General features: G+C 37.4%; 1 protein-coding gene across 1 annotated transcript in view; it reads right to left on the reverse strand.

The window, feature by feature from the left end:
* CEP290 (centrosomal protein 290) overlaps positions 1-25919 on the reverse strand; it is a 115960-nt gene that overhangs the window by 14319 nt on the left and 75722 nt on the right. The window contains exons 32-48 of the mRNA XM_026648828.2: positions 25771-25878; positions 25545-25679; positions 24625-24891; positions 22362-22469; positions 21118-21317; positions 18639-18852; positions 17900-18037; positions 16779-17000; positions 15340-15453; positions 12767-12912; positions 10061-10216; positions 9436-9559; positions 4275-4409; positions 3079-3165; positions 1541-1705; positions 884-1006; positions 233-405 (exon numbers count right to left, since the gene is read on the reverse strand). Coding sequence (XP_026504613.1) covers positions 233-405; positions 884-1006; positions 1541-1705; positions 3079-3165; positions 4275-4409; positions 9436-9559; positions 10061-10216; positions 12767-12912; positions 15340-15453; positions 16779-17000; positions 17900-18037; positions 18639-18852; positions 21118-21317; positions 22362-22469; positions 24625-24891; positions 25545-25679; positions 25771-25878 — 2615 coding nt within the window. The remainder of the gene's footprint in view (positions 1-232; positions 406-883; positions 1007-1540; positions 1706-3078; positions 3166-4274; positions 4410-9435; positions 9560-10060; positions 10217-12766; positions 12913-15339; positions 15454-16778; positions 17001-17899; positions 18038-18638; positions 18853-21117; positions 21318-22361; positions 22470-24624; positions 24892-25544; positions 25680-25770; positions 25879-25919) is intronic.

Below are 25919 nucleotides of genomic sequence, written 5' to 3' on the forward strand. Positions count from 1 at the left end.
CCAACAGGGTGTAGGGGCACATGGCTGAGGAGGCTAGATGTCTGCTGGATCTGGGTTAGAAGTTTGTATGTTGAACATATGTAATATAGTAAATTCATCAATGATTGCTATGAGGTCAGTAAGAAATGCTTTAGAAAAGGAACTGAGAACTATGATCATGAAAGTATCATTCATTTAAAAATACTTAAGAAAGAAAACAAATCATTTTGCCTGTTTTATTCTCAGTTCCTACCTTGTTACAACAATTGATTTCCAGCTTTTGCTGTCAGCTCCTTCGAGTTGTGGACCTCTGCTTTCAGCAAAGTTTAACCTCTTAACAGTCTCTTCCAGTTCCACAGTCAACTTCTCATTTATTATCTCTATGTTATTCTTTGCTATTCGTAGCTTTTCTGCAGTGTCAGCTTCCTGTTGTCCAATGAGGCACAAAATTATATACATTGTGGCAAAGTGCATTTATGCTTCTTTTATCTTATCCAAAATACAGAACCTCACGCAGCACTGAACTCTATAAAATTACACTCAGAAATTGGGTCAGTACTGATTCAGATGGAAGAGCGCCACATACTAGATCATAAACACTATTTCCAATAGCATCTGGGTATTTTTTGGAGGTCTCCCATCCAAGACACTGGCCTTATTCAATTCTGCTTAGCCTTTGTGATCTAATAGGACTACAGCACAAATTGGTATGGCATCAAGAATATAATGAATACTATCTATTTTGTATTTAGGGAGCCCATCAAAATAGTATCTGAGTGTGTACTGAACAGAACAAGTGTAAATTCAATATTCAATATGTATACTTCCAGCCAAATTAAAAGAAAAGATGCTTAATATAACCAACCATTTGCTCAAATGGCTGGATGCTATCCTATAACCGTACTTTTTTCAGCTCTTTACGTAGCCTCTCATTTTCAGCAATGATTTTTTCCATGCCTCTGGTTTTTGATTCATAACGCATACTGAGCTGGCCACCCAGATGAAGTTTCATTTTTTCCATTTCAGACTAAATATTAAACAAAAAACAAAAAAATATGTATTTACACAACTTAGAATCTTTTGAGTTCTCATTTTGAATGTTACAGTTATCTAGCACATGCAGGTCCCAATTTACTTTAGCACATGCTTGTATATATACCTCAAATACATAAAAATATATTTTGAATATCAAAATTTCCCTTAGAAACACATCTCTGTGTCACAATAACTTGCATTACACTAAAATTCACATTTTGCTTTAGAAGTTACTCATATAATTATGAGAGTGAAAGAATACAAAACATCTATTTTGTTTGGCGGGTCTAGTACTTTGTGGAGGAAGTGCATATGTAAAGCTTTGCTTCTGTGTAGTACAAAGTTCACATTTGTGATTTTTTTTTTAACTGAAACAATTTTTTTTGCCATATAATATGAATAGGTTTGATTATATACACTACAGAAAGTATTTCATCTAAAACATAAATAACATTATTCATCAGTTTTCCTAATTAATTTACATATAAGTTGCTACACAAAATAATAATGAATGCTAAATCAGTACCTTTAGCCTCTCATTTTCAAGTTCAAGGCTAACTAGTTTTTCATTAGAGACAACTCCTGGGGCCTTTTTCAGATCTTCATTTTCTCTCTGCACTTTCTCTACAACCTTTTTCATCAAACCAATGGTTTTTTCTAATTCTGGAATGGTCTTTCCACTTCTACCAGACTACACAGAAAAGACAGCGGGGAAAAAAGAAAAGGGGAAAAAAAGCATAATGAAGTAAATGCTTGAAATTCTAAGTGAGATATCAAATGTGTCTGAAGTCTTGTTTTTTTTTTTAATTGCCTTGTAAACACACAAAATAAGGTAACCATAATTTGGGATTATAGTTCTGAATCTGAAATTTGTTAGGACACAAATGGAGGTGGAGGGCACAAAGGAAGTCCACGCACAACAAATTGCAAGATTGGGGGTCTAAATTTTTGTGTTATCAAAAGAACTGACACAACATTTATACATTTGGTATGTAAATACATTGTGCTATGAAAATTCTGCATTTATACATACATATTAGCATAGTTCCACTGTGCGAAATTTCTTTAGAATGCACCACTTGGCCAAGCAAGTATGAAGTACTGCATTTCAGTGGATTATCTCCTCCCCTTCCTACTTCATTAATACAGGAAAAAAAAAAGGGAAAAAGACTCTACACATAGTAAACTCCAACATACAATCACTTCAGTAAATTAAGAGAATTTCACAGCTACTTTCCTCTTATCTAGTAAAGGAGGAGGCAGACCTTGTTGCTTCTGAAGTCAAGAAGTAAAGAAACAGTGGCATAATGTAGGAGGTCAAAGGAATGTGGGGAATCCTGTTATGGCTCCCTGCAGCACTATGCTGACTCCTCTTTACTTCTTGGGAAGCCCAGGGAGCAAAAATTGTGGAGGCAGCACACTTCGCTCCTTGTACAGTGTAAGAGCCACAAGTGTGGCTCTTACAGTGTTTGCATCTTATACGTGTCACGCTTGTGGTTTCATGAGACGTTGGTAATGGAGGAGTGCTGGTTTTGCTGCAGTATTTGTTTTCTGGTCTTCTGAGGAATGAAGAAGGGAACTGAAGACTGCATCAATCAATAAGATACGCTTGAGGTAAACTGAAGCTCCATTTATATAATCCTCTTGTATATTAAAAAACAGAATATTTCTCTAGCAACAGGTTCCACTGTCTAACATCCTAATCCCATTTGGTTAGCTCTACCAAAAGATTTTCAAATACATTACTCAATATTTTGCATACACTTATGGCTATATTCTCATATTGGTGAAGAGATATTTTTGCAGGTAACTGTTGTTAATCCAGATGGCAGACTAAGGCTCTGATCCTGCAAAGATTTAAGTGTGTGAGAAACTTTACTAACAGTAATAGACAATTGACTAGTATCTTGGATCCTTAATTAAGGAACTACTTAATGTAAAAAGTGTAAAAACTAATATTTCCCATCTTCTTTTGCTTGATGATAAACATTTCAGTTGTAATTAAACCGTACTTGTGTATTTCAATCATTTAATTATTCTGAAAAACACAGTAGCATTACTCACCCCTCTAACACTGCCTAGCTTGCGCTCGACCTCCGCTTTCTCTCTTTTGAGAAGCTCACACATTTCTTTCAAGTCACCTACTTGGTCCTAAGGAATACAAATAATAATCATTTTATTTAGGTTTTACTCAATTAACAGGTGAATTGAAACTTATTTTTTAAATTACAAATTTTCCAGCCTCAGTTAGTTTACTTTGAGAAACATGAAACAAAACCAAAAAATAATTTCCCCCTTGCCATATAATTCATCACTTGCTACCAACCACACAGTTTACAAAAGCCATGCCCTCTAAGTTTGCCCCCATATTTTATTCTTTAATAGAAACATTAAAGAATGTTGGTATGCTGCTGGTCTTACATATTAAGTGCATTATAAAGATTTTTTAAAAACCCAAACAAAAAAATGATTACAGATTATGTGAGAGTTATGTATATTTTCTCATAATCTAGATTCTTAGGGTACAGCACAATCTAGCTTCAACTAATATGTTAGAACATAGGAATAATTTAAAAAAAACAAAAACACCTTTTCTGATTTTTTTACAAATTTCCCAGGAAAACTCTACCCTAGTAGGAGAGATGTCAATCTGAAATTGGATTGGTTTTTTTTTTTTTGGGCGACGGGGGGCGGGGAAGGGAAATGGGGGGCAGAAGTTGGGAAAGGGCCAGTTTGAAAATAGGGACTGTAATGGGAAGCTGGCTTCAACTTCACTATGGAACAGCTACTACCCCACTCTATAATTTATACCATAAAGGGACAAATTTAAAAGGGACCTCTTACCCAGGCATATTTAATTATTAATTTTCTAAATTTGCAAACATTTATGTATGATAAACTGCAGCTACGTATTTAGGTCCCTACAATGGGCAGGACTCTGTGCATATGCACAACTCCATTGACTTTAAAGTGCCTCTCTGAGGGTGCAGGGTTCCACTCTTATGGTACTCATTGCAGGACGGGGGCTTTAGACCCCTAAGCTGTAAGTAGATGTATTTATTTGAAAGACTAGACCTTACAGGTGGGCTTGTGAAATCTGCCCCCAGTGTTTTTGGTTTTCAATATATTTACATCAAATGTATATAGTATGTATGGAATATGTATTAGCACAACAGAGTTCACAGAAGTTTTTTTTTAAATGTACAATTACATTCTCAATGAGCCTTTAAAATGTGTTATATGCTAAAAAAAAAAAATACCTTTAATCTTGGCAGATCTTTATTAGCCTGCTCTAGCTGGAATCTTAGTTCAACATTTTCAGATGATAACCTCAAATTTTCTTTCTGAAGCTCCTGTTGTCTTTGACACTGATCATCTGATCCTATTCCTGATGTCTTAAGAAAGGGAAGGAGCAGAATAAAATATTATTAAATGTTGAGGTATTAATTCTTACATTAGTTACACTGGATAACGATCAATAATCTGGGCAATAAAGATACAATCCTGTTACATTCCATATTGAAATACTGAGACTAAAAAAAGTGTTTATACAGCAAGATACCTTCTTATAGAGTTCACCCATCAGTATTTTTTTTACCACATTAAAGTTAATAAAGCAGATAGAGAAAGCTAATGTGGACCTTTGACTCAACTTCTTCCTTTAATTCCTTTATGAACATTTTAAAAATTTGCTTAAATTAAGTGAAGTGAAGGTATAAAACAGTATAGACTTCTGTTTGGCAAAAATAAACACTGTATTTTGAAATCTCAAAATCTAGTAAGGGAAAAAATTACAGTGTTCTAAACAGGGATACTGTGCTTGTGAATAGCATCTATTTTAGAGCCACCTTCTGATACATTTACTCACATTGATAGCACTTCACACTATAATCAGTCCCCCACTGAAGTCAGATCATTGAGACTAAAGTGCATCTCAACAGGAAAAGGATATCTGAATCTGGTCCCTAGTAACACCTAGCGCTTATACCTCACTTTTCATCTGTAGATCTTAATAAAGGAGGCAAGCATTATTATCTGTATTTTTACAAAGGGGAAACACACAGAGGTGAAAAGATTTGCCCAAAGTCACCCAGAGCATCAGTGGCAGAGCCAGGAATAGAAGCCAGGCTGTTTGAGTACCAGTCCACTGCTGTGACTATGAGACCATAGTGTAACTATCCATCTAGGTATTCTGTACCAAATTCATTACCATAGAATCTGAGCACCAAGTAAGATGAACAAATTAGAATGCAAGAATTAATAAAAGATAAGTGTAATTATTTCTACTATACTTTTACAGAGACTCAACTTTGAAACAGCTATAAATTGTCACTAGCCAAGAGGCTCCAACTGTTAGCATAATTTATGCAAAGTTAGTCTCAGAAGAAAAAGAAAAATCCCAAGAACCTTTTCTCTTTTTCAACAAGATCAAACTGCTTGGATTTAAAAAAAAAAAAAAAAGTTTGAACAAGGAAACAAAAAACTCCACATTGGGCCCAATTGTGAATATATGTGCAAGGGACTTACTCTCACAGGATTACAACATGAGTAGAGATAAGGGAGTAAAAACTAAGGATAGTCTCCCTTGAAATAAATATAAAATAAAAATAGAAACCTGCAAAGATAAAATAAAGAAACTCTGATAATTCCACAAATAATTAGAATTAATGAACTAAGTATCACCAATAAAAACATGGGGGAATAAAGCAACTGCCTCACTAGTAAAATATATTCTCTCTAATAAATATAAAAGATATTGTCACAGCACAGACTGCTAAAGAAGCACACAGCAGGAAGATAATCAAAAAACTAAATGCGTATCAGGAAACAAACTATTTTACAATAAATATTTTAGTCTATATCATGTAGACATATAAACAATGCAGCTAATAGGGAAGTGAAGGATTAAAGGACTGCTATAGTGCCAAACCTGAGGCATTTCACAAAGTCCTGGGGTTGGTTCAGTCCCCTCTGTATCAGTTTGGTGATTTCCATATGTATCTTCTTCAGTGTGTTTATCCACTCCATTATTCATTTTTATATTTTCTGGCTTATAATCATTAGGTTGATTAGAAGGCTCCCCGGAATCAGACTGATTGCAACTCATTCTAGCAGCACAAGATTCTGCTCTACTTCCTTCATTGTTATTAGTTGATTGCTTGCACACTTTTTGCTTCCCTTCTTTCTCTCCATCATGTTCTTCATTAACTTCACCCTCTTCAGGTCCTGTTACATTTTCTTGTTCATCACTGATACCCTCTTCATCAGCTTCGGTTTTCAGAGAGCTTCTCCTTTTGCCTTTTGATCCTACCCTAGAATTATTTGAATTCTCATGTTTTTCACAATCTTCAATTTCCTGTTCTGGAGTTAATTCAGTAATTGCATCTCCAGCAGCCTGATGGCATTCATCAGTAATGTTTGCACCCTCATCTATTCCACTGCCATTTGTAATACTAAGAGTGGGTTGGTGTTTTACTTTGCCCTTACTTGAAGCAGTTTTCTTCCACGGATATTTCAAGTGCTTGTGTTTACTGACATTGTTAGCAAAAGAGGAATTAGTCAATGCAGCTGTGTCACATGCAGCACTCTGTTTGAAGCAGAAGAAAGGTGTAATGAAGCATGAAAAGAAAAGAGGTAGATAGTAAAAGAAATAAGACAGCATACCTATATATAACATCATGTCCACTTGTGGTAGATTTATTAAGAACCAGATAATCTGACATTAGGAATACAGAGAACTCTGGGTGCAAGAGACTATGTAGCCAAAACCAAACTCATTATCTCCTCCCCAATGTTCCATTGCTGTGGACAACACAGCATCCTCCCAGGCTCTCAATCTCACAAAGCTGGGTAATCGTTGACTACTTGTCTTCTCCCTACACATTCAAGGTGTTAACAATAGTGCTGTTTCTATCTGCTGAACATTTAAAAGAGCTGGAGCTTCTTCTCTATTCTAAAGGCTAAAAATACTCTTGTTCATGCCACAGTCAGTGTGTCACAGACATGCCCAAGCATGTGCTGTTAGGTACATTACATCTGTGTTCGACCATTTTCTTGATATTACACAGAAGAGGGTCTTGTGTGGTCTCTGCCGAAAACAAGGAACTACCTGATTGTCATGTTTATTACAAGATGTTTGTATGGAAAACAATTTTAGAGTGATGTAACCTGTAGGATATTGTGTTCCAAATCTGTTGTGAGTGAAACCTATCACCTGAGGAGGGGGAGTCTGACAGCAGACTCAAGCAATGTAAGTAAAATGAACATTCTTGGAGACAGCCCATGGTTACTGTCTGGATTAAATGCAGGCTGGAGATTTACAAAGACAAACGAACCTCATGAGAGTTCTGAGAAGAGCGGGCCCTCTTGGTTAAGAGACAATAGCCTACTGTAAAAGAGCAGGAGAAATGGCCCTAGTGGTTATCCTTTATAGGAGAAGACTGACAGCGGGAAGGAGAGGTCTTATGAATGGTGAATCCCAGCTTTATGGGCTGGATAAGCACTGAAAGACAGACCATTGGATGCGAAATACCTTATTAGACAGGAATAGTCTAATTGTTAATAAGTATAGACTGTAGATTGTGTTTTATGTTTTTTCTTTTTCCTGTAAGGAGGGGTTACTCACCTTGTGCAGTAACTGGAATTCTTCAAGACATGTCCATAGGGGTTCTCCTCTTCAGGTGCATACCCAACAGAGGGAGGACTACAGCCACTCCACCCTTTATGCCCTCACAAGGAAGCAAAGGGCACATGTACAGCCCTGACAGACATTGCTATTAAAAAAAAAAAATCTGATCTTGTGCATGAGGTGCATGCACACCTACAGTGGGATTCACACTGATACACATTCAAAGAAGAATTATTTATTTCCTACAGCCACACCCAGCTTTGTACCTTCTTCCATGCTGTGCCCTACACTGTCCTCCATCTTATTGTGCCGGTTCCCCGTTCTATTCAAAAGCAAATCTCTCCTAAACAAGCTCCAAACACTAGCCAATGCTAGGCAATAAATAATGAAAGGGGGGGGGGAAAAACCCTACACTAAGCCAAGACCTTCCTCTGGGTCTCCCAGTGTGTCTTGCCTTTTATGTCTTTTAGACTGTAAGACCTTTGAGGTAGGGAGTACAGTAACTCCTCGCTTAACGTTGTAGTTATGTTCCTGAAAAATGCGACTTTAAGCGAAACGATGTTAAGCGAATCCAATTTCCCCATAAGAATTAATGTAAATGGGGGGGTTAGGTTCCAGGGAAATTTTTTGCACCAGACAAAAGACTATATTTTATACACACACAGTATAAGTTTTAAACAAACAATGTAATACTGTACACAGCAATGATGATTGTGAAGCTTGGTTGAGGTGGGGCAGTCAAAGGGTGGAAGAGGTTGGGGGATATTTCCCAGGGAATGCCTTACTGCTAAATCTAGCACTCGGCTAAGCCCTCAAGGGTTAACACATAGTTGTTAACGTAGCCTCACACTCTACAAGGCAGCACAAACGGAGGGAGGGGAGACAGCATGGCAGACAGAGACACACACCCCGTGTGTGAGAGAGAGAAATGTGCATTGCCCCTTTAAGTACGCTGACCGCACTTTAAGTACATTGCCTTTTTAAGTAGATCAACAAGCTGAGACAGAAGCTACTGCCAGAAAGCTCCCTCTGTCCTGATCCCTGTCGTGTGTCCCGCCCTGCTCTATGGAAATGGGGTAAGCGGGGGACAGGAGCAGGGGGGAGAGGGACACCCTGACATCAGCCCCCCTCTACCCCCTACCCGCGCACCGCAAGCAGGAGGCTCCAGGGAGCAGCTCCAAGGCAGAAGGCAGGAGCAGCACATGGCAGTGGGGGGAGGGACAGCTGAACTGCCGGCAATTGATAGCCTGCTGGACGGCTGCTGCACAGGGAACCTAGGGGAGCGGGGAGCTGATAGGGGGGCTGCTAGTCCACCCTGGTTCCAAGCACCCACCAGCTAGCTCCAACGGGCTGCTCTTTCTGCAAGCAGTGGACAAAGCAGGCGGCACCCAAACAACATTATAAGGGAGCATTGCGCAACTTTAAATGAGCATGTTCTCTAATTGATCAGCAACGTAACAACGTTAACCAGGACGACTTTAAGTGAGGAGTTACTGTATCTGTCCTCTGTGCTTATAGCACTAAGCACATCTTTCTTCCTTTTAACTCCATAATGTTTATGAAAAACAGTAATACATTTTAGTTCTTAGAATTAAAAAATATGCTAAACATTCTTGCCATAAGGTTAATAAAGGAGAAAAAAGTTCATTTTTTCAGATGCTGTATTGGATGATTGCAACCTGAAACAAAATGGACCAAATACTACAGAATAACAGATGGATGATAAATATGTCTTTGAGTAGGAGATGCATTCAATTTTCAATTTGGGTAATAACATAAATTTGTTTGCTTACCGAAGGTCTTGAAAATGTGTCTCTTGAAAACTGTCTCTCCAATGCATGAAGCTTTTCCTGCAAATATCGATTTTTTAAATGTAACTCTTCTACCACAGAATCTCGTGGGAGAGCCTGTTGTGTTCTATATCAAAAATAAACAAATCAATGTTTGTTATTAATACAGGAAAGCATCCTTTAATGTAAATCAAGTATGGACTTCTGGTTTCCTAGACTGAAGATTTTAAATATTTTTTGTTAGGTAAATGTAGCTATACTAAATCAATTTTATTTATATAAACTGAATTAAATAAACCCCAGGATCCAAGAACTCATAGTATTCAGCCTTAAGAAATCCTAAGAGTCTATTTTCTCTTGATGTTTATGTGAAATTTCTGTTACCAATAATGGTGCATTATGCATACACACTGAAAAGATAACACGTTTCCAAAACTTGAGAGAAAAAAAAACTAGCGCTAAGGTGTTATAGTTGATCTAACGACTCAACTGTGTTTTCACTTTCATGCACTGGGAGCCAGCTTCTATTTATGTGAATTAATTCCTTGAACAATAAACCCAAAATGTATTTAAGGGGAAAAATTGTAAACTTTCCAAATGGGGTCTCTCCTTTTGGAACAACTCTTACCTCATATGAGCAATTTCATTTTCTAAGTCTATATTCCGTTTTCTTAGTTCTTCCAGCTCTTTCTCTGACTCTGATGCCCGTACTCCCACAACATGGTCAACAGTAATACCGCTGGTCTTGAGTTTCTTTTGTAAAGCAATTTTCTCTTTATCAGCTCTGCAACATTCAATTTGTTTTTACTAAAATCTTGGTACATTTGTTTACCAATCTGCTTCATCTAAAAGTGAACAGCATTTCATTCTAATGACTCTAGACCTGCAATCCAATTGCCCATTGAACTTTTCTTGATTTAAATTACCTTATAAATGGACATTTTCCTAGTTTCTCATCAAAGATTTTTTTCTGGTTTCTCATAAAAGAATATTGAGTGAATATTGTACATTTCACAAATCACTTGCAGATTTTGCTTAAGCATTCATTGATATTTTACATTTATGTAACCCTTTACAAAAACAGAAAGCCCAAGCAAAGCATAGCTAGTGAAAGGAACTTACAAATATATATAATTCTTTGTTATTCTTTTGTTACTTTTCAACTCTTGAATTCTAGGTCAGTGAAAATTTTGCTATGACTACATTGAAAACATGGTTAAATGAAATAAACACATCTTTTCTTGAGTTTTGCTGAAAAAGTCTTGGTCATCACAATGCTAGCGGTGTAAACACTGCAGATTAATACAGCTGCTAATTCTAGCAGTCTGATGAAACTAAACAGTGGTAAGAAAAGTCTGTCCTCACCTGCAGCAGGTGCTTCTTTGACTGTGATAAAAACAAATTATTAATAGGGCTGTCGATTAATCACAGTTAACTCATGCGATTAACTCAAAAACATTAATCACGATTAAAAAAATTTATAGCGATTAATTGCAGTTTTAATCGCACTATTAAACAGTAGAATACCAACTGAAATTTATTAAATATCTTGGATGTTTTTCTACATTTTCATATATATTGTATTCTGTGTTGTAATTGAAATCAAAGTGTATAATTATTTTTATTACAAATATTTTCACTGTAAAAATGATAAAAGAAATAGTATTTTTCAATTCACCTTATACAAGTACCGTAGTGCAATCTCTTTGTCGTGGAAGTGCAACTTACAAGTGTAGATTTTTTTTGGTTACATAACTGCACTCAAAAACAAAACAATGTAAAACTTCAGAGCCTACAAGTCCACTCAGTCCTACTTCTTGTTCAGCCAATCGCTAAGACATACACGTTTGTTTACATTTATAGGAGACAATGCTGCCTTCTTATTATTTACAATGTCACCATAAAGTGAGAACAGGCATTTGCATGGCACTTTTGTAGCCGGCATTGCAAGGTATTTACATGCCAGCTATGCTAAACATTTGTGTGCCCCTTCATGCTTCGGCCACCATTCCAGAGGACATGCTTCCACGCTGATGATGCTCATTAAAAAAATAATGTGTTAATTAAATTTGTGACTGAACTCCTTGGGGGAGAATTATATGTCCCTTGCTCTGTTCTACCCGCATTCTGCCATATATTTCATATTATAGTAGTCTCGGATGATGACCCAGCACATGTTGTTCATTTTAAGAACACTTTCACTTCAGATTTCACAAAATACAAAGAAGGTACCAATGTGAGATTTCTAAAGATAGCTACAGCACTTGACCCAAGGTTTAAGAATCTGAAGTGCATTCCAAAATCTGAGAGGGACAAGGTGTGGAGCATGCTTTCAGAAGTCTTAAAAGAGCAACACTCCAATGCGGAAACTACAGAACCCGAACCACCAAAAAAGAAAAACAACCTTCATTTCAGATAATGAAAATGAACATGTGTCAGTCCACACTGCTTTGGATTGTTGTCAAGCAGAACCAGTCAACAGCATGGACACATCCCCTGGAATGGTGGTTGAAGCATGAAGGGATGTATGAATCTTTAGTGCATCTGCCATGTAAATATCTTGCCACGCCGGCTACAACAGTGCCATGAGAATGCCTGTTCTCACTTTCAGGTGACACTGTAAACAAGAAGCGGGCAGCATTATCTCCTGCAAATGTAAACAAACTTGTTTGTCTAAGTGATTGGCTGTACAAGAAGTAGGAGCGTGGACTCGCAGGCTCTAAAATTTTACATTGTTTTATTTTTTACTGCAGTTTTTTTTTAATGTAATTCTACATTTGTAAGTTCAACTTTCATGATAAAGAGACTGCACTACAGTACTTGTATTAGGTGAATTGAAAAATACTATTTCTTTTGTTTTTTTACAGTGCAAATACTTGTAATCAAAAATAAATATAAAGTGAGCACTGTACACACCATATTCCATGTTGTAATTGAAATCAAGATATTTGAAAATGTAGAAAACATTCAAAAATATTTAAATAAATGGTATTCTATTATTAACAGTGCGATTAATCATGATTAATTTTTTTTAATCGCTTGACAGCCCTAATTATTAATAGAGAACTTAGAATCAGTCTTTGAGCAAAACTAATTTAATTAATAAAATACTGTCAGCTCCTACAAAAAACAGGATACTAGAATAGCCAGAAACATAAAGGCAGCTTGCTGCTTGAAAATAAGCTATCCCTTGTAGTCTCAACATAAATGTAAATTATAAGCATCTATTTTGTTAATATAATAAAACTGTTACAATATTTTTGTAACCAGGAAACCAAGTTTCCTTTATTTTATACCATCAGTTTAGAAATATGTCTAATTAAAATCAACTCACTTGGAATAAAGTTCCTTTAATGTATTGAACTGTTTTGTTAAAGTGTCCATTTCTTTCTCCTTTTCTTTTAGTTTGTTCCGCATCCCTTCCATTCTGGCTTGCCATTTTTTACCCTCTTCCCACCTAGCTATTTCTTCCCTAGAGCTCTGTAAAACATTCAAAAACAAAGTAACATTTCCTTTTGGTCTAGTTTAACACCACAGAAAAAGAAACAAGTTCGACGAGCACTATTTGATTAAAAGTTCCTGTTTCAAAATTTTAAACAAAAATAGATGTTTAAATATAGCAATTATTACTAGGTGATTGGTGCATATACTGGGTGTTATGAAATCTGATGCACAACCTGGTACATCTGAATGCTATCAGAGAATTGTTCTGTAAAATTAAACATTCACTTTACAAAAAAGGACTGACACATTTTTATGAAATCCAATGTTAGGGATGCTTACACAAGATATTCTCCCACTTTGAAACAAGTTAATGGAAGATAGGAGAAAAGATCATGATGCTATTCTGTGCTAATTATAATATATACAGCAGATCCTCTTTCCTCCTCCAACTCACCAAGAGCTCAGATGCCCCTGCAGTATCGTAGTTGCTGGTCCAATGGTGATTTTAAACTCACTTTCTATCATAGAAAAATGAATTTCTATTTAATAGTCCCAATTCAGTTTTTATAACAGAAAACAAGGTAAGACTTTATGACAAATGGCTATTGAAAAAGCTAAGCTAATGTTATTTTTACAGGTGGCAATGAAGTTTTTTGCCCTGGAGTCCCTTGCCTCCCTTAGTTGATCCTCTCGCCTTTCTTTTCCACATCCACTTTAAACTTTTACTATCAGTTACAAAAATGAATTGAGATCTGATTCATAGGAAAATGTGGGGGGGGGGAGGGGAAGAGAGAAGATTATTTTTCCTAGCATTTAATAGGATTTAGTATTTTATTTTGGTCATGAGATCCCAGCTGTGCAATGTTGAGAGTTGGTGAATAGCTGTCCTAGAACAAAACAGATCAAAGTGATTACCTGGAGCATGTCTTTTGAAAATCAGTGAACTGGATTCAGTGAATCAGATTTCATAATGAGAAACAAAATCCTGCAACCTTAACTGTGGAGTCAGGAGTGTGAGTCCTTAATAAAAACATGGTTATTTAGCAACTGAAACAGTGCTCCCCTAAGATAAACCCCTACCCCCTGCAAAATTCAAAGTTCTGACCAATGTTCCAAACCTGCAGAAACGTGTGCATGTGATGTGCATATGTCATTGCAGAATTGGGCACTAAGACTGAATCGGAAAGTGATGTTGAATAATATCAAATAGCATAAACTGTCTTGATAAGCTAGGTGTAATTTGCATTAGTTTGGATCAACCAATTCAATTACTTCTTGGAATTTTATTCTTCCACTGATTAATAATACTCTCACTACAAACATGTATACGTAATTTCAAGAACTAAAAACGTTCTTTACCATGAGGCTGGCAAAAGAGAAATAACTGCAAGAACTCAAAGTGGTTTTATACCCAAGATTCAGTCTGCAGAACCAATACATAACATACATAAATATCTGCTCTGCATAGGCACACCCTTACTCCTGAAGAAACTCCCACTGAAGTCAATGGGCCACCACATGGATACAAGGAACTACATATACAGACAGCCTCACTGAATTCAATGGGATTCCATTTGAGAGTAGGGATCTACCTGCATGGACTTAGTTGCAGAACCAGGGTCTAAGTGTATTTGTTATTTTTAATTCCATACATACATATGTAGAACATTTACAAATACATTAATGCTATGGAAAGTAAAATAAAACACATTTTTTATATACATACATACACACACACACACACACACACACACACCCATAGTACAAGACAAAAATACATCTCAAACACTAGCAATTTATGTACAGTGCTTCAAACTTATCTAATGGGAATTGTAAGCTCTTGCTTAAAATCATCTTGAATGTATAAAATGCCACTGAATGCAGTTTGAGAACAAAACATGTATTTTGCTCCAGTCTGCTTTACTAGGTACCAAGACAAGACACTAATCTGTTACCATAACAGCAGAAACCAAACAAGAGACTGAACAAATACATCCTTCGCCAGTCAGAATCGATATCCAGTAGGAAATATATCTTTTTGAAGGGACACCATACATTAAAAAAAAAAAAAAAAAAACACATTTTTGTCTCAAAATGTTTTTAAACTGCTATAATTACAAGAAACACCATAGGTTGCTACCACTGAAAGAAATTATATTTTTCAGTTTCTTTACTTTATGAATTTGACAATACTTTTATGTAGTCAATCACTGTTATCTTGTACAGTCGAGTCAGTTTCCTAAATTTCTTGTACAGATTTTGTATTCAGCAAGAAGGGAAGGGAAAATATTAATAAAATATAGGAATATGTGATTATAACATCAGAAAAAATTATAAGGGGATTCAGGAGCAGGTGAAATTTCTGAAGCCACTTCTGATTTGTTGTTTTTCTTAAACTGGGTAGATTTCAAGTTGATGGTGTCCCTTTCAATACCATAAATTAAATGATGCCTTGTCACATACCTTGTCTTCTTTTACACTTTTCTTTTCTATCTCCTCACTCTTTTCAACTTCACTTTCAAGCTTTTTAATTTTTTTCTGAAGTTCATCGATGAATTTTTGTTCATCAGCTTTGCTCTGAAAAATTATGATTATCTTTACATCTTAATGATCACCATTTAGATACTTTCCTACTTTTTCCCCACTGGGATAAATACAGAAACTAAATATTGACTGATTTATTCATTTCAACGGAAGTGCTTTGAACAAATATTACAATTTAGGTTATAAAGTGTCTTTTTAAAGATTACAACTACTATTTAAGTGTTAGATGGTTACTTTATATTCTGTCATGAGTAATAGACTCAAAAAGAATGTTTACACTATTGCTGTTTTAAACTTAGTAAGGGTTAGGTATTAAATCGCTGTAAATTACTATGACTCTTTTGAACCAGATAAGTTCACACAACTTGGTTTAAAGGACACATACCTGAGAATTTAATAGTATGTGAAATCTCTATTTGCAGATTTAGAAATGAAAAAAGAATGGATGCGTAGACAGAAAAAACACTGTTACTTAGAAATATCTACAGAGCACAGAAACTATACAGAGAGTTTTTAAACATTTTAAGACCATGTTCATTTGACAAAAATAAACTAGTACCAGTACTTCGTGCCTAAATTTCTGAGAGGAATCCAACTGGAGACTGCTGGGAACTGCATTACCAGTAGCATAAAATGATCTACTACGCATAGCTTGTATTGAGAAGAGGAGGATAGAGGAGAGTAAATAAAATGGCAGCTACTAGAAAAGCAGTATGTTCATGGAGGGAATACGTAACTGAGGTGGTGGATTGACCAGGCCACATACAAAAATGAAACAAAGACAAAGGGACGTATTTAAAGCAGACTGCAACTTTATTAATTTTTAATTAATTGTAACTGGAGGTTGAAGCTAAACCCTCTCAGAAAACCACAAAGCATTTACTTGGGTCTAGTATGGTATTAAATGATCTCATTGCCATATAACTAATATCTAGGGTTGGACCTTTTCAGTCTATACACCTAGGTTTCAACTCACCTTTGAATCTTCTTGACCTCCTACTGCGAGAAGAAAGGAGAGTCCCCTCAGTTTGCAATAATTTAAGTCTCCCCTTCTTCTTACAAGCTGTGAGTTCTACAAGCCATCTCCTGGGTCTTTCATTCACCTTTACCTCAGGGAGCTGGTCTCTTTCAGCCTCTTACCCACATTTGACATCTGCAACAAAGGATGCCAGCCGATAGCTTGGTGGCACCCCCCCACTACACTGTCTGGTATCTGCTGCCTCCAATCTCTAAATTCTCCTCACCATGTATTGGTCCCTCTGCTTGATAAACATACTCAGTGGTCCAAAAACAGTACATCCATTAGAGAATATTTGACTGAATCCCTAGATTTTTACACTAATAAAAACTAAGCTCACCTGAATGCTGTTTGTTAGTCTTTTTATCCGCTTTTTCAGTTCTTCATTTTCGTTTTCCGTTTCTTCTTTTTCTCTTAGCCCTTTAGTAATGGCTTTTTGCTTTTTTTGAAGTTCTTGGTTTAAATCATCCATCTCATCTAACAAAGAGCGCTCTCTAGTTTTACTTACTTTAAGGGCATCTTTGAATTTTGTAAGTTGCTCATTTAATTCCTCTATATGAGTCTATAAAAAATAAATTTTAAAAAAGTGTTAGTCAAAGTTGCCAACAAAAACATATTGAGGTTAAGGAGGTATATTTCCTGGATTCCACAGACATTTCTCAAATCAGTTATTTCATATATTGTCAACTATATTTAAGTAATCTGCAAAGTAAAATAAAATATGTTTAAATAATCACTTAGAAGATAATTTGTAAATTCCTATAAATCTGTTGATATGTTTAAGTAGCAAAAAGTCAGTTTGAAAAACATTTTTAAGTTTAAATTTAAATAAGTAAAATAAACAACCAAAATAATCAACTTTTGGGGTGTGTTTTTTTTTTAAAATGGCAAAACCAAATTTATTTTCTGTGTTAAAGAAAAAGGTTGAAACTTTATATACACCTCTACCCCGATATAATGTGACCCAATATAATACGAATTCGGATATAACACGGTAAAGCAGTGCTGGGGGGGGGGCGGGGCTGCGCACTCCGGTGGATCAAAGCAAGTTTGATATAACGCGGTTTCACCTATAACGCGGTAAGATTTTTTGGCTCCTGAGGACAGCGTTATATTGAGGTAGAGATGTACCAAGTTTAAGCCTGGTGTAAGTGTTCTATGTGTAAGTTCTAAAATTCTGAAGAAAAAATGTAGGCTAATTAGTAGTACTGCATGTACTTATACATTTTGTTTGATTATTTGTTTTAATATTTAAAAACAAATGTACACAATGGGCCCGACCCAACTTCCAATAAAGTCAATAGAAAGACTGTCACTGACTTCACTGGGAGTTGTATCAAACCTTATGACAGTACAACATTCATTATTATAATACTCAAAAAGAAATTATGAACATTGTGTTCTCTTTTCAAATAAGAATACAATGTAGAACACAGTATAAGGAGGTTAATTAGTGCTTACCGTGAGCTCCTTTGTTTGTTTGTCAACAATCTGCTGAACATTCATGTATGCCTCTTTTTGTGATGCTACAGAAATAATCTGCTGTTCAGCATTAGCAGTCATTTCTGCTCGGAGCTCCAGAAGTGCTTTACTCAAAGCCTGAAAATATCAACAAATTTGTTTGTAAGTAAGCAAGTTGCTGAAAATGAATGTTAAAAAATTGCTAAAGAGAATTAAATTTTACTACCTTTTATGTTAAATTACCCATATGTATTCCATACTAACAACACAATTCATATAATCTTTTGGCCTGTTTCCATATGATTTACAATGATGAGCCAGATTCACTAGTATGCTCTGACTGCTTTGCAATACTCTGGCAACACAAAATCACAATAAATGCAGCTTAGTTGGCCAGGTAATCTAAGTTTAAGGCTGTTTTGCATCACCGGAGTAGCATAAAGCAGCTGAAGTATATCGGTGAATCTGGCTCCACAAATTACAGAGAAGTTAAATTCTACATCAAATGTCATTAATTTTCTGGTCCTTTTACTACATCAGGCTATACAGCCCTAATGAATCTCCATAAAAGGGCATCTTTCAAGTATTCTTTGTCCATCTCTTAAACCCACTAGTGGCACTTCTGAAAACAAGTTGTGGAAATGTTTGCTATAAATAATTTTCATAGTTATTTGGTTTTACATCAACTTCTTGTCTCCATGATAGATGCTAAATAATAAAAAAAAATTAAATTACTTACTTTCTGTTGTTTCTCTTTTAAGGCTAACTGGTTCTTCAACCTTTCCACTAGGTTTTTCATTGTAGTTGTTGGCGCTCTATTATTTGCTTCTTTTTGGGCCTCTAATTCAGTTTTTACTTGCAGCAATTCCTTCTCTATCTGCGACAACAGGTTTCTCAATTCATTTGCTTCATCTTTCAGTTTTTTCACTTCAGCTACATGCTTTTCTTCAAGCCTTGTACAACAAAGTAATAAATAGCAGTGTCACGAAGTACTTAATTTAGTAAGCTCCAGGTGGATTAGAAAAGGCTGAAAATATTACACGTTTTTGATAATTTCAGATTAGAGAATTATTGTGGTCCCACTTCCTGAATTAATACCAAACAGTGATCAAATGCACAGCACCAGTGGGACTACTCACATGAGTAAAGCAAGCAAGACTAGATAACAACTTCCTTTTCTTAAACATACCATATGGGCTAAATTTTCATAACGTTCATCTCTGTTGCGTAGCAAGCCCAATATGTTGTTTAAGATATAGAAGAAAATATTTTTGACAGTTCAAAAAACGATGTTCAGAGCACCAAAATTTCAATTAAAAAGGAAGTGTTCAATAATGCAACATTTATAATTGACCATTACATATTTTAATAAACAATTTTCAAATGATAGCCTTGATGACGACCCACAAAACAAATATTTTAAAGTTACACTTGTGGCTTTATAAATTGTTAGGTTAGTTTCTTCAATCAAACCTTACATTCAGCAGTCATATTAACAAATTGTTGCTAAAGCATGTACAAGAAGGCTAACGGCATATTGGGCTGCATTAGTAGGAGCATTGCCAGCCAGATCAAGGTAAGTGACTATTTCCCTCTATTCGGCACTGGTGAGGCCGCATCTGGAGAATTGCGTCCAGTTTTGGGCCTCCCACTACAGAAAGGATGTGGACAAATTGGAGAGAGTCCAGCGGAGGGCAACAAAAATTATTAGGAGATGAGGACACATGATTTATGAGGAGATGCTGAGGGAACTGCGCTTATTTAGACTGTAGAAAAGAAGAGTGAGGGGGGATTTGATAGCAGCCTTCAACTACCTGAAGGGGGGTTCCAAAGAAGATGGAGCTCGGCTGTTCAAAGTGGTGGCAGATGGCAGAACAAGGAGCAATGGTCTCAAGTTGCAGTGGGGGAGATCTAGGTTGGATATTAGGAAAAACTTTTTCACTAGGAGGGTGGTGAAGCACAGGAATGGGCTACCTAGGCAGGTGGTGGAATCTCCATCTTTAGAGGTTTTTAAGGCCCAGCTTGGCAAAGCCCTGGCTGGGATGATTTAGTTGGGGTTGGTCCTGCTTTGAGCAGGGGGTTGGACTAGATCAGGGGTTCTCAACCTTTTTCTTTCTGAGGTCCACCCCAACAGGCTACAAAAACACCAGGGCCTGGCGGGGAGAGAGCGCGGAGCTCTGGGCCGGGGTGGGGTGACCCTTAGGCATAGGCATAGTTTTAGTTCTATTTTCGGGGGGCAAGGGCTGGCGGGGCTCGAGCCAGTTCCACAGAGCAGGGTCCAGCGAGGGAGCGCCACCTCCAGACTCATTCAGGAGGCCACCTAGCCTGTCTGGGCTGTGGGGGGATGCAACCAAAAAATATAACTCAAAGGGGGGGACTCAGTTCAAAAAGTTTGAAAACCGCTCAGGGTGCTGGGAGAGGGTAGCTAGGGGCTGTGTGAAGTGAGGGGAATAGTTCAGGGTGAAGGCAGGGGATAGCTAGGGGCTGTGTGCAGGCAGGGGGTAGCTCAGGGTGTAGGCAGGGGGTAGCTAGGGATTGTTTATGGGCGGGGGGGCTCCCAGTGCGGCTCCCAGCTTCAGGCGGGGGTGGGGGGCGATGGGGCTCCCGGCTTCAGCCCCCACTGCTCCTGGCTTGGAGGGAGAGGGGTTTTCCGGCTTCAGCCCCGCGTCGCTCCCAGCTGGGGTCGGGGGGCTGCAGGTTTCAGCCCCGGGGCTCCGCGGACCCCTGAAAGGGCTCGCGGACCCCCGGTTGAGAAGCGCTGGATTAGATGACCTCCTGAGGTCTCTTACAACTCTAATCTTCTGTGATTCTAATTCAATAAATGGTCTTAATGACACAGTATACGTTTTAGATCAGGGATCGGCAAACTTTGGCATGGGCCGGGCCGGTTTGTTTACCTGCCGCATCTGCAGGTTCAGCCAATCGCGGCTCCCCGCTCCAGGCCAATGGGGGCTGGAGGAAGCGGCGCGGGCTGAAGGATGTGTTGGATGCCGCTTCCCGCAGTCCCCATTGGCCTGGAACGGCGAACTGTGGCCAGTGGGAGCCGCGATCGGCTGAACCTGCGGACACGGCAGGTAAACAAACCGGCCTGGCCCGCCAGGGGGCTTACCCTGGTGGACCACATGCCAAAGGTTGCCGATCCCTGTTTTAGACTTATAGCTGATTGGTCTAATCAAATTATTACTTGAATTGTAATAACTGTATATCTAAATACTTACAGAGCCTTGATGTTTTCAAACTCTCTGATTTTTAATAAAGTAAGTTGTTTTTGTTTCTCCAAATCATATGATGTTTTCTTTAATCTGCCTAGAAGTAAAGCAAGAGAGTTGTCCTGTTCTGCTACTGTTTGCTCCATCTCAGCCAGACGAATGAAATGTTTGTTGGTGGGAACTGATAAAGAAGGTTTTTTCATTAACTCCTATAAAAACAGAAAAATCATTGGTATGAAATATTCTACATCTTATACAGCAAAGTGCTGCAATTATTTCATTATGTTAAACTTGATCCCAAACATAACGAAGCAGCAACATTTACACTATATTTTATAACCAGTGATGTGACTCATAGCACTATACTCAAATGTTAGCCACACTGAACGTTGGTAAATGGTCTCTGTATCTGAAGTGTAGTTTTGTAACTGGTTAAATATAGATGGTCAGTCTTTGAGAAACAGTGTCAAAAGCGAATCTTTAATTAGGATGGAGCTTATTTTATTTTCTGTAGGACAGCGGTTCTCAAACTTTAGCAACCCAAGAGCCCCCATTTTGATTTAAAATTTTTCAGACTCCGAAGCTCCCCACTCAGCCCCAGACCCCGCCCCCACTACACCCTTTCTCCCAAGGCCCCACCCCACCTCTTCCCGGCCCTGCTCCATCCCTGCCCCCCTCTTCCCCACCTCGTTCTTTCCCCTCCCCCAAGCGCGCTCCATCCCTGCTCCTCCCCCTCCTTCCAGTGCCTCCTGCACGTTGCTGAACAGCTGTTCCCCGACGTGCAGGAGGCGCTGGGAGGGTGGGAGAGGAGTTGATCAGTGTGGCCCGCAGACGCCCTGGAGTACCATTGAGGACCCCCAGGGGTCCACGGACCCCAGTTTCAGAAATGCTGCTGTAGAATATTAAAAAAGGAGAGAGAAAATGGAAGACATCAACCTCCCCAAGGGCTCTCTATTAAATAGGACATGTTGAATTATGCACTTATACACTGAAGTACCAAATGTGTTAATTGACCCCTATTTCCTCACTCGTCTTTCTCAAATTCTTTCAATTTCATCTTCATACAATAATAATGTAATGACAGTCCTGCTTATTTATCTTCCTGTTTATACTATCTTGAACTGAAAAACTGCTCCTCTGGTATGGAGAATTAACATAATTTTCAAAATTTACAAAAAAACAAACCAACATACAAACAAATATACAACACTGAACAAAACAATCCCCCATCCCAAACAAACCAAAAAACCTACCAAAGCAGTTTGTTTGAATTTAATAAGTGAATTATCAGCTTGAAAATCTAGCTTCTGATGTAGAACCCGGAGGTCTTCTTCATGTTTCTTTGAGATTTCCTCTTGCTCCTATTAGCACAAAATGAACATTTTTTTAATTTCATGTATACATGCATGATACTCCAGAAATCCATGGAACTGGTGTACTTTCCATGCTAATTACTTTTACTTTGAAATAGAATACGAGCTGAGGAAATCCTATCACTGGCAAGCAAATATAAGCACTAAGGAGTTAAAGTAATTTCATTATCCTGGCAATTTTTTCTAGGAGAGGGGGGGAAAAAAGTAAATGCCCAAAACTACATGAATGCAATGTTAAATTAAGCCTCTCAATATGTTCAGATTTAAGTCATAGTATTACATTTTTCTGGAAGTGTGCAAATACCCAGAAAGAGACAATTTTCCCTTCTTTAATTCTCAAAGTGCAAGACAAAGCTTGGAGTTTGTAACATTCTGTACTCTCACTGGTTTTGTGTATATAGGCAGAGCATCAATCATAGAACACTCCTTATTCAGTCAGGCAGACCAAGGAGTATTTAACAAATTGATTTGGTCATACAGGAGTCACTGATTGTGGGTCTGACTAAAGAACAAGACTCATGGAATCTCAAGAAAGGCGCTGAGTATGTTTGCCTCTCTGCCTTCTTTTTATATCGTTTTCAATGCTATCATACTCCCCAAAGAATCAGTATTCCTGCCTTTCCTGATTGTTCTCTCTACCATCTCCTTTAATACTGTCATTCTCTTCACCATTTCTGGTCTTTTCCATCCTTTATTTATGCACCTCATTTCCTCATCAAACTGGCATCTTTAACAAACTTTACATTCATCTTAAAGAATTTTTTTAAAGTTCTTATACAGCTAATGAATAAAATGTTTTCATGACTGCAACCACAGGTCACAATCCTGTAATGAGACCTGTGCAAGAGTCTACCCATGCCAAGCTCGCTGCATGATCTGGGCCATAATGAACTGCTACAGCACAGAATTCTGGTTTTCTCCCCCCAAGGAAAGTGCATGAAAAACAACCAAAATGCAGAATTATACTATTTGTTAATTTCATGCATCTATCACTGCAGACTTTGCTTCCTAGTCCTGCCATATTAAAGCAATTCCAAAAGGAGAACAATCAGAACATTTTTACATAAATAAACTTTTAAATACAAGAGGTTAAGAAAACCTGAACTTTGTGCAATGAGAAATTCATAATAAAGGCCCTGTTCTGCTCCTACTAAAGTCAATGGGAATTTTGCAATGCCTCTGTCAGGGTTCCTTCCCCCCTCTGAACTTTAGGGTACAGACGTGGGGACCCGCATGAAAGACCCCATAAGCTTATTTCTACCAGCTTAGGTTAAAAACTCCCCAAGGCACAGATACTTCCTTGTACCTTGGATTAGGTAACGCTGCCACCACCAAGTGATTTAAATAAACATTTAGGGAGGGCCACTTGGAGCCCTACCTTCCCCAAATATCCCCCCAAGCCCCTACACCCCCTTTTCCTGGGCAGGCTTGAGAATAATCCCCCAAGCTCCTACACCCCTTTTCCTGGGGAGGCTTGAGAATATATCCTCACCAATTGGTACAGGTGAACACAGACCCGTACCCTCGGATCTTAAAACAATGAAAAATCAATCAGGTTCTTAAAAGAAGAATTTTAATTAAAGAAAAGGTAAAAGAATTACCTCTGTAAAATTGGGATGGCAAGTACTTTACAGAATAACAAAAGACTCAAGAACATAGAGGATCTCCCCTCTAGGCAAAACCTTAAAGTTACAAATCCAAAGACAAAACCTCCCTCTAGACAAGGAAAATCACAGGCCAAAATAAAAGTAAGCTAACGCATTTCCTTATTATTACTTATTCATTCTAATTGAGTTGGATTGCTTACCTTCTTGATCTGTCTCTGGCAAGCACCCAGTACAGACAGACAAAGAACAGACAAAACAAAGCCTTTTCCCCCTCCCCAGATTTGAAAGTATCTTGTTCCCTTATTGGTCCTTTTGGTCAGGTGCCAGCTAGGTTACCTGAGCTTCTTAACCCTTTATAGGTCAAAGGATTTTGTGCCTCTGGCCAGAAGGAATTTTATAGTACTGTATACAGAAAGGTGGTTACCCTTCCCTTTATATTTATGACACCCTCCATTGAAAGCAGGACTGGGCACAAAATTAACTCAAACTCTTAAAAAAAAAATAATAATACAAGATAACACAAAAAGTGTGTATACCTCTCTAGCTTTTGCAAGGAGATGCTGATACTTCTTCAACACTTCCTCCTTTTGATTTAGTCTTGCTTGCATATTTGTAATGGTCTGATGGGCAACTTTCAGGGCACGATGGTATTCTGGATCATCTTCTTTTCTACCTAGCTCAGCTATTATCTTCTCTCTTTCTGCTGTTGCAGGTAATCGAAGCCTTAGTTCATTTATAACTCTGTCTCTTGATAAAACATTTTGTTCTGCTTTCCACAGTGCAGTTTCTTTCTCTTTCAGTTTCTACAACAAAGGAAATTATTACTAATCTTATAGAAATATTACGTTTTAAAAAAGAAATGTGTCAGAATATGTCTAAATCGAATTACAAATCAAAAAATGGCTTTGTTTTCAATTTTCCCTACTTGGAATTATTAGACACACTACACACCAATACAATTATAACTTGTATTTCACTGTGCGGAATTTTCATAGCACAATGTATTTACATACCAAATTTATTAATACAGTATTTTTAGAGGATTAATTTTATATTTAGTGTTTGATAAGAAATCTATGTAACAGATTTTCACTTTGGTAACCTTTCTTAAAGGAATTAGTGGTGTCATTTGTTAAATTTAACACTGTTTATTAAATCAATTAATGCTACAGAATGCTAATTAAACCTAATTAGTACTAAGAAACCTAATTTTATACAATCTCAGCACCTTGAATATAAACTGTTTCCAATTCTCTTCCTGTTTGAGTTTTTTCATATCTAAAGAGCAACAGAAATTAGCTTTTCACAATATTCAGATATCAAACTATTCAGTGGTACTCTTTTCTTATAAATGCATGCCTCATATTACACATTAGAAAATAAACTCAGATGAACATATTTATTCTTGTTCTATGCATATGCTTTTAATAGTTTAGGTGTATATTCATCTAATTACCTCTTCTAATAATTTGCAGGTTGCCCGAGTTTCTAGGATTGTTCGAACGTGCTCCCTAATTTTCCTCAAAGCTAGCTCAAGCTGCTGTGGAAGGGGCAAACTAGGATCTGGAACCGAACCTGTAGCATCTTCAAACTGCACAGAAAAGACAGACATGAACATTACTTTTCTGACAACTCTAATCAGCACACTTATTAATTTATTTAAAATAAATCAGTATAGGTACCTTTCGAGCAGTACTAAGTATTTCATTTTGCTGACGGTCATATACGTCTAGTTGACGTTCTAACTCTACTTCTCTCTGATCCCAAGCCATCTGCCGCTCTTCATAAAACTATACAAAAAAGTTTGATTAAAGAGATCTACATTGAAATC

The sequence above is a fragment of the Terrapene carolina genome, unplaced genomic scaffold (genome assembly GCF_002925995.2).
Source record: "Terrapene carolina triunguis isolate 2854851 unplaced genomic scaffold, T_m_triunguis-2.0 Scaffold68, whole genome shotgun sequence".
Lineage (NCBI taxonomy): Eukaryota > Metazoa > Chordata > Testudines > Emydidae > Terrapene > Terrapene triunguis.